The sequence below is a fragment of the Myotis yumanensis genome, unplaced genomic scaffold, assembly GCF_028538775.1.
Source record: "Myotis yumanensis isolate MYYU_CA2020_CCGP unplaced genomic scaffold, mMyoYum1.0.hap1 SCAF_3, whole genome shotgun sequence".
NCBI classification, from domain to species: Eukaryota; Metazoa; Chordata; class Mammalia; order Chiroptera; family Vespertilionidae; genus Myotis; species Myotis yumanensis.
Window position 1 is genome coordinate 13,209,027 of NW_027223754.1, and position 12,802 is coordinate 13,221,828.

Genomic DNA, 12,802 nt, shown 5'->3' on the forward strand with positions numbered 1-12,802 from the left:
CTTCCCGCATCTCCCATTCCCCTTCCCCGCCCCCCCCCCCCCCAAGAATAGTCAGTCCATTCCCCTTCTATGTCCCTGATTCATTGTAATCACCAGTTCATTCTGTACATCAGATTATTTATTCACTTGATTCTTAGATTCACTTGTTGATAGATGCATGTTTGTTGTTCACAATTTGTATCTTTACCTTTTTCTTCTTCCTCTTCTTAAAGGAAACCTTTCAGCATTCCGTATAATACTGGTTTAGTGGTGATGAAGTCCTTTAGCTTTTCCTTATCTGTGAAGCTCTTTATCTGACTTTCAATTCTGAATGATAGCTTTGCTGGATAAAGTAATCTTGGTTGTAGGTTCTTGGTATTCAGTACTTTGAATATTTCTTGCCATTCCCTTCTGGCCTGCAAAGTTTCTGTTGAGAAATCAGCTGACAGTCGTATGGGTATTCCCTTGTAGGTAATTGAGTCTCTTTCTCTTGCTGCTTTTAAGATTCTCTCTTTGTCTTTTGCTCTTGGCATTTTAATGATGATGTGTCTTGGTGTGGTCCTCTTTGGATTCCTTTTGTTTGGGGTTCTCTGCGCTTCTTGGACCTGTAAGTCCATTTCTTTCACCAGGTGGGGGAAGTTTTCTGCCATTATTTCTTGAAATAGGTTTTCAATATCTTGCTGTCTCTCATCTTCTGGCACCCCTATTATTCTGATATTAGTGGGCTTGAAGCTGTCCCAGAGGCTCCTTACACTATCTTCACACTTTCGGATTCTTTTTTCATTTTGCTTTTCCAGTTGGGTGTTTTTTGTCGAATCTTTGGTTTGATTCTTGTGCTCCTCTGGTCTGCTATTTGGTATAATATTCTTTATTTCAGTCCGTGTATGCTTACTTTCTAATTTCTTTATCGTAGCATCGAGGGTCTCATTAGTTTTCGTGAGGCTCTGCTCAAGTTTATAGCAAGCCCTCAAAATTGCGATTCTTAGCTCCATATCCTCCATTTCTGTCATGTTTCTTTGTCTCCGCATCTTTTATGCTTTCTTGGTGCACCCCCTTGTGGTCTTTGTGCGCAGTCTTGTTCTAGCCAAGCCTTAATTGTTGTAGTTAACACTAGAGGGATTTGACCACCAGGCCGACTGGCTGTAGGAATCAGCTGTGTGGAAAACGTCTGTCTTCTGGGGAGGCGCTAATCTAGCCTTTGCCTGAGGTAATCAGCAAATGGCTGTGCGCAGGGTTTGGGTGGGGCGGGATCAACAGGGCGGGCGGAGGGAGCAGCTATGGCCGCTCTCAGTCCCGTTCCCAGAGGCTCTGCTTCTCAGAACCCCAGCAGCCGCTGCAAACCTCGGAGAGAAAGCTGCCCTCAGGTTCCAACTGATGCCGGATAATCCCACTTCTCCCGTTTGAGTCTGGGTCCCTAGAGACTCGCCCGGATCTGGAGCCCAGAGTCTGAGACTCACTCCCGACCGAAAACGACAACCGCGCCCTCAGCCACCAGCCCGCTTTCTCGCGCACACCTCGGTACCTTTGTATTTTCCACACTGCGCCTCCTCTGAGCCTCGGTTTGCTGTTCTCTTTCCTTCTAGTTGTAGAGTCTCTCTTCAGCCAGCCTTCCTGTGGTTCTGGGTGATGTCCGTTCCGTCTTTTAGTTGTATTTTTGAAATCAAACCTCTCCTTTTTTTCTTTTTTTTTTTATTTATTCTGGGATTTATTTACCTTCTATGCCTGTCACTGGAGCTGAGCGCCGGCTTTCTCTCTGAGGCTCAGCTGCTGAAAGCAGGTTTCTGCCCTTTGTTTACCTTCTGTATTCAAAACAATGTTTCAGTCTTGCTGGCTGAAACCTGGCTGACTAAAGCCGGATTCTGGGGTTTTGTTTAGTTTCTATATTTGTTACAATGTTTCAAACTGCAAGCTCAGAGGCCGGCAGCACAGGCGGGGAAGCTTGGCTTCCTCCGTCACTGAAGCAAGCAAGCCTCCCTGTTCGCTTCAAACTGCCTGGCTGCCGGCTGCCATCTTGGCTGGCAGTTAATTTGCATATCTCACTGATTAGCCAATGGGAAGGGTAGAGGTCGTACGGCTAATTACCATGTTTCTCTTTTATTAGATAGGACTAGAGGCCCGGTGCACAAAAATTTGTGCACTCGGGGGGGAAGGAGGGGTCCCTCAGCCCGGCCTGTGCCCTCTCACAGTCTGGAGATAACGACCTGCTGGCTTAGGCCTGCCCCCGGGTGGCAGAGGGCAGGCCCAAACCCTAGGTGCAGCCCCTGGTCACGCTCAGGGTAGGGCCGATTGGGAGTTGGGGCACCGCCCCCTGTCACACTCAAGGCAGGGTCGATGGGGAAGTTGCGGTGCCACCCACTGTCACGCACAGAGCAGGGCCCATCAGGGGGTTGGGGAGCTCCCCCCTGTCATGCACAGAGCAGGGCCCATCAGGAGGTTGGGGAGCTAACCCCTGTCACGCACAGAGCAGGGCCCATCAGGAGGTTGGGGAGCTAACCCCTGTCACGCACAGAGCAGGGCCGATCAGGGGGTTGAGGAGCTCCCCCCTGTCATGCACAGAGTAGGGCCCATAGGGGAGTTAGGGCACCGCCCCCTGTCACACACAGAGCAGGGCGGATCAGGGGGTTGGGGCGCCATCCTCTATCATCCACAGAGCAGGGCCGATCAGGGGGTTGGGGCGCCGCCACTGTCACACTCAGGGCAGGGCGGATGGGGAGGTTATGGCTCTACCCTGTCACACACAGATCAGGGCCTGTGGGGGGTGGGGGGTTAGGACGCCGCACTCTGTCACACACAGAGCCGCAGGGCGATCATGGGGTTTGGGCGCTGCCCCCTGTCACGCTGATCCGGTGCCAGGAGGCCTCGTGGCTCCGCTGATCCCGGTGCTGGGAGGCATATTACCCTTTTACTATATAGGATAGAGGCCTGGGGGCCAGCTGGTTTGCCCTGAAGGGTGCCCTGGATCAGGGTGGGGCTCCCCACTGGGGTTCCTGGCCAGTCTGGGTGAGGGGCTGAGGGCTGCCTTCAGGCTGGCGATTGACTGAAGCTCCAAACCTCTCCTTTTTTTCTTTTTCTTTTTTTTTTATTCTGGGCCAGCTTTAGCTCTGTCTCTAGCTCTGAGGCCTCCGCTGCTGGTTTGTTTGCGTTCTATAATCAAAACAATGTATAACTCCAGCTCTGAGATCCCGGCCGGCTATATTTGTTACAAAGTTTCAAACTGCTGGCTGAGAGGCCGGCAGCGCAGGCCAGGGGAACATTGGAGTCTGCAGTCACGGGAGCAAGCAAGCCTCATGCTTGCTTCCAGCTGCCTGGCTGCCGGCCGCCATCTTGGCTGACAGTTAATTTGCATATACTCACTGATTAGCCAATGGGAAGGGTAGCGGTCGTACGCCAATTACCATGTTTCTCTTTTATTAGTGTAGATAGTAGGTCCGCGGGTTAGGTCGGAGATCTGTTCCTAGGGCACAACATAACGCGATTTTTGCCATAAGTCGGAACCCACCTAATAAGCATCTACGTCACTCACATGGAGCACATACACAGCAGTAATGAAGTGAAACAGTAAAAAAAAAATTAAAAGAAAGGTAACAATTCCTGATGTTTACTTGTGGTAAATAAATAATAAAAAACATAAAGCACTTATGTACATATATCGAAATAACAGAACTTTTTTTTTTTTTATATAAATAAATGGGAGATGGCGATGTAACCACGAAACGACATATGTCGAGTCCGACATAACCCGAGGACTGTCTGTAGATGTCTGAACTTTTGTTTTTAATTTTGGAGTTTACAATCTGAAAACAAAATTTACTTTTTTTAAAAAAATGAGCAACAAGGCAATGGCCATAGGAAAAATATTTTAATAAATGGTTTTATTAACTTAATCTGAGAAATTTCTTCCTCTTTTATTGAGATTTCTTCTACATCAATTTATCTTTTCCACAATTAGTATCCTTTATGTGAATCACTGTTTATTATAAATTAATAATACTGAAATGTTAATATGTTCTAATATATACAGTGGATGGACTTCATTGATTCATTCCAAAATTTAGTCAAAATGAATTTTTTAAAATTTCTTATTTTACATTTTATTCACATTGTAAGAGGTATCCAAATACAAAGTTATAGAGATTGGATTATTAAAATAAAATTGTATAATCATCATAGTAAATAAATGTTTCTCTTATCTGACTTAATATAAGAAAAAGATCACAATTACATAGTTACTTGAGGGTTTTTATTTGCACCCAGAATATATTCCCATATGAAACAGAAGAATAAAATTGTTTGCATATGTTGGTATGAATATTAAAATGTATCAACTAATGCCCACAAATGAGACAAGTACAAACTGTAGAAGATACTCACTTTTTCATGCACGCTTAGTTCATGGGTGAGTAAAACAAATGTCCACAGTGGTGCCTATATTGGCTTAGTCTGTGATTGCCCCTTCTTCCTACTGAATAAACAAGGACCTATCCCCTCCCCCCCTTTTTTATTTCAGTAGGCTTGGTACTTAAAATATAACTGCAGATCATAACAATTGTGATTAAGTAAGAGGATTATGTTTTCTAACTGTAGTTTGGGCTTTTGTTTTTTAGGTTTTAAAAATGGCCCTGCCTTTCCAAAGAAACTGAAGTCCGTCAAAGCTGCCCTGATTGCCCTTTATCTCGTTGTGTTTATAGTTCTCATACCCATCCTTGGAATAGTGGCAGGTACAGTATTCTAGAGTTCTGAAACCCAGCAGCTCAGCATGTGAATTAGTTACTGTAGAAGCAAAAAAGAAGCACTCAGTGTTTTCTATTTGGGAGATTCATAAGGTAAACTTTATATCACAAAGTGTTCCTCAAATTTATTAAATGAAAAAACAGATTCTTCACAGTTACTCAGTGAAAGAATGGAAACAATGAAATAGAATAGAAAATGAAATATTAAGATAAAATATAGCTGTGGAAAGGATTATTTCAAAAATATATTATCCTCTGAAGTCCTATAGATGTCTAGTGGTGGTCACAAATTTCAAGGTAAGTATTCTAGTTGCCAGTGTGAAAATATGAACATGATCATTTACATTAACAATGCCTAAAATATGAAAGCAAGCCAGTTGTTCAGATAAAGATCTACTCCTAGTATTGAGAGCAGAAAGATATTCCTGTAAGTCTTAAAAAAAAATAATGGCCTACACTTCAGTAATATCTTTACAGTTTATATGGCAACATATTTCATAAGGCCATTATTTAAAACATCTCTAAAAATTAGAACAGTTTACTTGGGCTCAACATAATGTTTTCCAGGTACATATTTCTTTGGAGAGTCTGACTTGAATTGGGGATAGATCTGAGGGTTTCTACAGGGGTGGCTTGCATATAACTCAGTGAAATTTGTAAGTATTATTCCCCTCAGCAGCATTTTTTATGTATTTGATTGGCATTTGCATTTATATATCTTGTAGCTCTCCTTTCTCTATGACTGACAACATGTCTGGGCATATGATCTACTAAGAGATAGGCTGGGAGTAAGATACATTTTTTGTGCACAGACTAATCAGCTTAAAGAGAAAATGTTCCTAAATACAAGGCCAAACCTTCTCTGCTAAGAAGCAATCTAAAGGAATATTCCAAGACAGAGCCAAAATTATGCTAAGAAAGAAACGATAATAAAACAACAATTGTAACTGTAGCTTTCGATTTTAGGCACTCACTATGTTCAGGAACTGGGCTGTAAATTTTCCACAGACTGTCTAAATACACCTTTCCAGTTACTCCTGATAGACATAAACTCACCCTCATTACTCACAAAAGGAGTTTGAGACTGTTCAGTAGTGGAGCTGTAGTGCCACCCACAACACTTGACTCCTAACCTCTGTGGTCTACTGTCTTCCAGGGTAATTGGGTTTTTAGCACAAAATATGATTGACCAATAAAAAACAAAAAAGAGTTGCTGTAATTTCAGCCAGGAAAATATTTTTTCCAGATAAAGATTAACTCCTATTTTGGCCATTAGAAACAAAATAAAAAACAAATACTAATAACAAATGAAATCAATCAGTCACTCAAACCAACCACGGCCATCTAAGGACCTGATTATCTCTCATGAAACTAACTTCCTGGTGAACTCAGGTTATCCGTATGCTGTTTATGTACGTGCTTATCTGTAGTTTCAAAGACGCAACTGAAAGATATTTTATTGTTTGGGATTATTAACAATAAGCCAGTTATGACTGGGTTAATTTAATTGCCTTTATACAAAACATGGTCTGTAGCACCAACCCAAGAGTGCAACTACTTTCTAATAGGCCAGTGCAGAGCATGGACCGAAGTCTGAAAAGAGCTCAGGGTTCTCAGCAAGTCCAGGATCTCTGAGCTATTAGAAAATACTATCGAGTCAACACATTTAATTTGGGGTTGACAATGATTGATCTGAAGTGGTTTTGTTTATTAAAACTATAATAGTACCTATTAAGATTGACAAGAAGTTTAAAATGTTCAAATCAAATAAGTTCATGTTAGCACCCAAATTTATCAGAATAGGGAGATCTTGCCATGTTTATCACTCTTGAATAATAAACAATTGATCATCCATTTACAACTTTAAGTTTTGGATCAGAATATATTCCAAAAAAAGAGCTAAAATGCAATACATATCTTTACTGATGCCAAAAATTGCAATTATAGGCCAAATATGTCCCTGGTAAAATAATAGTAATCACTTTGTTTTGGCAAATATGACTTGGTGGGTGAAGTAAAATGTTGTACATAAAACTCTGCTTAAATTTAAAGTGTCATATCCATGAAAAGATATTCCTTAATTTTAAAATCTATTCTATATGCTCTCTTTTCTTAAAGAACCTACTGGATCACGGCCTTAGTAGAACAGCATAATGTCTCTGGACAATCCTATCTAATAAAAGAGTAATATGCAAATTCACCATCACTCCAACGCACAAGATGGCCACCCCCATGTGGTCAAAGATGGCTGCTCCCATGTGGACACAAGATGGCCACTACAAGATGGCTGTTGGGGGAGGGCAATTGTGGGCAATCAGGCCAGCAGAGGAGGGCAGTTGGGAGGGACCAGGCCTGCAGGGGAGGGCAGTTTGGGATGACCAGACTGTCAAGAGAGGGCAGTTAGGAGTGACCAGGCCTGCAGGGGAGGGCAGTTAGGGGTGACCAGGCCTGCAGGGGAGGGCAGTTAGGGGCAACCAGGCCTGCAGGGGAGGGCAACTAGGGGCACTTGGGCCGGCAGGAGAGCAGTTAGGTGTCGATCAGGCTGGCAGAGGAGTGGTAGAAGGTGATCAGGCTGGCAAGCAGAAGTAGTTAGGGGCAATCAGGCAGGTTGTTGGGAGTCTGCAGTCCCAGATTATGAGAGGGATGTCCGACTGCCGTTTTAGGCCCAATCCCGGTGGGCCTAAATGGACAGTCGGATATCCCTTGAGGGGTCCCAGATCGGAGAGGGTGCATGCTGGGGTGAGGGACACACACACACACACACACCCACCCATGCATGCATTTCATGCACTGGGCCTCTAGTCAAATATAATTCAATATTAATATATATAAATTGTCACTGAAATACTGCATATTCTTTAGCTCAGAATAATATAGATTTTTGGTAGGAAAAGGTATTACCAACATGAAAGAGTAAATGTAATCCATGGAATCAAATATAACTCTCTCCCTAGGTCTTTACACAAGCCCTACAAGCTTGTCTCCTTTAAATGTAAATAGAAAAGTCAAAAAATGCCATCTCTCCAATGATAGTGAGAGAAATGAAGATCTGAAAATAGGAACTCTTGGATTTATGATACAGAGATAAACATTCTTAAAAAAAATAGGGATCAAATTAGTTCTCATTCAGAATTTGGGGAAACAAGAACTGATTTGTTTTTAAATCTATTAGTAAAATGTAACCTTTATTGTCAATCCATGTTGAACTTGATGTCAATTAAAAACCCTTGGTCATATGACATTTTGTTATATCAGGTGTCTCTTTTATATTGTGAACAAGAGTTTCTTTACCCATATAATATAGAAATTGTTTCCAGAATAACTAAAATTATATGGTTGAATAATTATATCCATATGCCTAGTAAAATAAAGCCCAGAGATTACTGTACTTATTGCAATATGGAACTTCCCCCAATTTTTTATATTACACAATATTAATTGCTCCTAATAATCAATGATGTGCATATAGGTGCACAAATCACAGATAGTGAATCCAAAATATTAACAATAACAAAAAATCTGAAACTTACCAAATGCTTATTATGTGCCAGGATATATTCTAAGGACTTCACATAAAATAGCTCATTTAATTATTTGAACACTGACTATTAGTATCCCATTTATATAGAAGTGAAATAGAAGCATTGACACCTTCATTTGCCCAAGGTCACAATTTGTAAAGGAAAGAGCAAGAATTGTTAACCCAAGCAGTTCTAATCCAGAACCTGAATTCTTACCTGCTAACTAAAATAATAATAATAATAATAATAATAATAATAATAATCACCATAAAAGGAAATAAGGGACACTTTGAATTTCAGTCTATCTTATTCCCAGTGTTTTATACTTAGTAGGTGCTTAATAAATAAATCATAGAATTGATGAATTCATAAATGACGCTGTCAATCCAAAAAGTGTTTCCCACACTTAATTTAATAAATGGGATACAATCTTAGTAAGAAATATACTTTTCTTGTACAACTTGTTGATAAATTAAGAAGTATAAAATTATGCACACTTAAAATGGCCTCTGTTGTGGATCATATAAAAATGTAGTCAAATTTAGCTTAATTCAGTTAAGCTAAATGTAAAGAGAATGTAACTAGGAAAATAGGTTATAATGTGTGTTTTTAAAAATTGGGATTTAAGTACATATATAATTTAATACCTATTATAATAATGTCTACAATAGCAACCATTATCAACAGCTTCTTTAAGTACTAGTAAAGGTGGTAAAATCTGTTTTCTCTGTAACTAACATAACATTTTTCATGGATAAGGCACTTAAATTTGAATAGAGTTTTCATGTATGCCATATGTGTGCTATGAGACTTATATGCCTTATCTCATTCATCCTTAGTACCACTGTTGAGATAGTTACTATTTCTAGATCTTTGTGAGGACTTAAGCAAGGAGAAGATAACTAACTTGCCCAGAGTAACCCAGCTAATAATGAGGAATAGAGCCAGTTTCCAGAATCAGGCAGCTTGACGCTGTGTAAACACCAACGTCTTATTTATATAACAGGTACCCTGAGCTATGGGTGGAAACTAAATGTTTTTCATGTGTATTTCATTTAATTCTCAAAAACCTATAAAGATGGTACTATTTCTATATCATCTTTACCCAGAAAACTGACAGGTCAGGTATAGCTGATTATATAGATATATTTTTAAACTATGGGAAGTTAATTATTTTTATTGCTTAGTAATGGTCAGATATGGAAAAACTTATATAATAAAACTAAGAGACATATACTAGTATATGTAGATAAAAGGTATAAATGATAAAGAAAAATATAGAGAGATATGGAAAAATAAGAAAATCTTAACCATCACTGATTAGTGGTAAAATAGTATTTAATGTTTTCTTTATTTTATATAAATATGTATTATTTTTATCTGCAAAGTTAATGATTTTGCTTTTTATTTTTTGAAACTGTAAACATATTATATTGTTCTAGATCATTTCATAAGGATAATTAGCTTGTTTAGAGAATATATGTCTATTTGGAAGTACAAATCAGCAGCTCTATATGTCCCCAAAATATAGTCTTGCTTTTGTAATAATAATATGATAGTGAAAACAGAGTCAGATTTGATATACGTTCACCAAAATGTTAGCATTTAACTTGGAAGAGATTAATGGTAAATAGTTTTTCCCTATTATTTACCTTCTCTAAATTTTCCCTATGAATATATATTTCATAGTAGACAAAGACCAATCTTATAAAAATAATATCTTTTAAAGTAAGAATATTATTTGCCCAATTTTTTGTTCCACCAACTATAAATTAGGCCTGTGTAAACTGAAAATGACAATTCTTTGCCAGCTTAATGATAGGATGAGGAAGATGAACCAACAATTTATTCATACAGTGGATAACACTAATACTTCTACTTTACTACGTATTTTATTATTATCATCATCATTTATCTTGATGAGAGCTAATATATCCAACATGCTAACTTCAGATACTCTGTTATCTCATTTTATCTTAACAACAGACCCAAGGAGTAGGGTACAGTGCACTTTATAATCTGTGGAATCTCTCCTACTGCAAAAGCCAAATGCAACGGTCCAGGAGATTCTTATACGCAGCAATTCAGAAAGAATGGCTTAATCCTGGAATAAATTCTAAAGTAAAGTGGGAATAGGAGACTGTCACCCTCTCAGCAACATGCTACTGTGGATCATACATTGTCTACTTAAAATAAATACCTGATTTGGGAGAGCATTCAGAATGTTAGACTGGGATGATATATGCATGTAAGGAGACAGGCCATGACTCTGCTTATTTTTTGCTTAAATATGCAGCTCAACTCCTAAAATGGGAAAGGAAGAATTGCACAGTTGGTTCAATTAATGCCAATGACTCATCTCAGAGTCTCATGGGAAAAGGAAATGACCGAGAAGAGGATATAAAATTTCGAGAAGTTGTCACAGGAAACCTGAGCAGCATGGAGAAAAGAATCCAGTATATTTCAGATACACAAGCCAATCTCATAGACTCAGAGCATTTCCAGAATGTCAGTGTAATGACTGATCAAAGGTTTGATGATGTTCTTCTCCAACTGCGAACCGTGGCTTCCTCAGTCCAGGAACATGGAAATGAAATAGACGGAATCTCCAAGTCATTAATAAGTCTGAACACCACATTACTTGCTTTGCAGCTCAGTATTGAAACACTGAATGGCAAAGTCCAAGAGAATACAATTAAGCAACAAGAGGTAAGAACTCTCTTATTAGAAGGCCGCATGCTGACACTGAATTCATTTAGCTCCCAGCTCCTCAGAGGAGCAGGAGAGCAAACATTGCAAACCCTGATTGAACATCATCCTACCTACCCAGATTCCTTTCAGAATCTTACCAGGTCTCAGATAGATTTAACTAGTTCCTTTTCCAGATTCCCAGCAAAAAGGAAAATACTTTTCCATTGGATATAGCCTATCAAGGTATTTTAGTATAATAAAACCTGGTATAGTATCTCTTGCGGCTGCCTAAACCAATTCCGAGTTTTAGATGACCTTAGCAGATCTGGGGAGGTGGGCACTCTGTAAATTTTACAATAGACCCCCCAATTTTTTTTTATCCGCATCCCTTACATGGATAACCTTAAAAATCTAGTTTAAAATAGTTTGTCACTCCCAGGAATTATACATAACTTTTATGTGTAAATTAACTATAACTTAAAAATGAAAATTTGAATAATGTATTACATGTATTATCATAATAGCATCAAATATAAAAGACAGAAGAGCAAGATATATTCTAGACCAGTTGTAAGCAAAAGTTTCTTTTTAAAGGGTCAGGTAAATATTTACCTTTGAGACTACATGGTCTATGTCAAAACTACTCAAATCTGATAAAAATAGAGCAGAGAAACAAAACATTATCAAAATAGATAAGGAGGTTTGGTACATCAGAAAGAGAAAAGGCCAATGCACAATGGAAAAAACAAGAAAAGACTTGAAAGGAAAAGTAATAAAGAAAATATAAAAATTATGATTTGGCACTTAACCTTATCATAGTTTGAAAAGCAAATTAAGTATCAAGAATTTATTGTGCCTACTTTTACGCTGCCAAGTTAAATATATTGATAGTGCCAAGAATTTAGGTGCAAAAAGTAGGCACTAATGTACAATTAGTAAGATTTTAAAATGATATCAAGTATTTGGAGAACAGTGTGAAAATATTGAACAAAAAATTTAATATTTACACCCTTTGATCAGATTCTCTTTCAGGACGCTGTCCTATAGAAACACACACATATATATAAAATGATGTTCAGCCCAGCCAGTGTGGTGCACTGGTTGAATGTTGACCTGTTGGCCTATGAGCTAGGAAGTCAATGATTCCAATCCCAGTCATGGCACATGTCTGGGTTGCAGGCTTGATCCCCAATAGAGGTTATGCAGGGGGCAGCTGATCAATGATTCTCTCTATCCTTCTCCCTCTCTGAAATCAATAAAAAATTTTAAAAGATGTTCATTATAGCATTATTTAAAATTGTAAAATATGCGCAGCTCAAAACTCTAATAAGAATCAAATAAACTATGAAAAATACATGCAGTATATTTCCATTAAATTATTAAATATAAGGCAGCCTCTAAGTATTATAATAGGTAGATATATTATTGAGTAAAAATTTAAATATATTATTGAGTCAAAAATTAAAGCATGTCCCAGATCAAACAAGTACTATCTCTCTTGTTCACAATCTCTCTATATATGCATATATGCATGCAGGCATATAAATGCCATTAAAAACAAAATAATAATGAAATTCAAATACAGAGGCAATAAAAATTAAAAATAAGATATTGTTAATATGCTAGTTGAGATTGTATTGAATATGAAAAGCGATCCTGAATGTTCATTTCCACCGGAAAATATGGCATTAAACTTTGTTATTGATATAAAACAATTATATATTCAATCTGTCACATTCACAGAATTGGAATACTAAATTTTACTATAAGTACAGTATAAAATAGTTTTACTTCAGATAATTAAAAATCATATCACAAGTGTTTTAAAATTATTTTATTAGCGTTTTGACATCTATATATTTGGAAATAGAAGAATACCTT

General features: G+C 38.3%; 1 protein-coding gene across 2 annotated transcripts in view; it reads left to right on the forward strand.

Annotated features, from left to right (window-relative positions):
* MSR1 (macrophage scavenger receptor 1) overlaps positions 1-12,802 on the forward strand; it is a 77,139-nt gene that overhangs the window by 16,156 nt on the left and 48,181 nt on the right. For both annotated transcript variants that reach the window (XM_070408296.1, XM_070408297.1), the window contains exons 3-4: positions 4,584-4,697; positions 10,527-10,939. In XM_070408296.1, the coding sequence (XP_070264397.1) occupies positions 4,584-4,697; positions 10,527-10,939 (527 nt within the window). The remainder of the gene's footprint in view (positions 1-4,583; positions 4,698-10,526; positions 10,940-12,802) is intronic.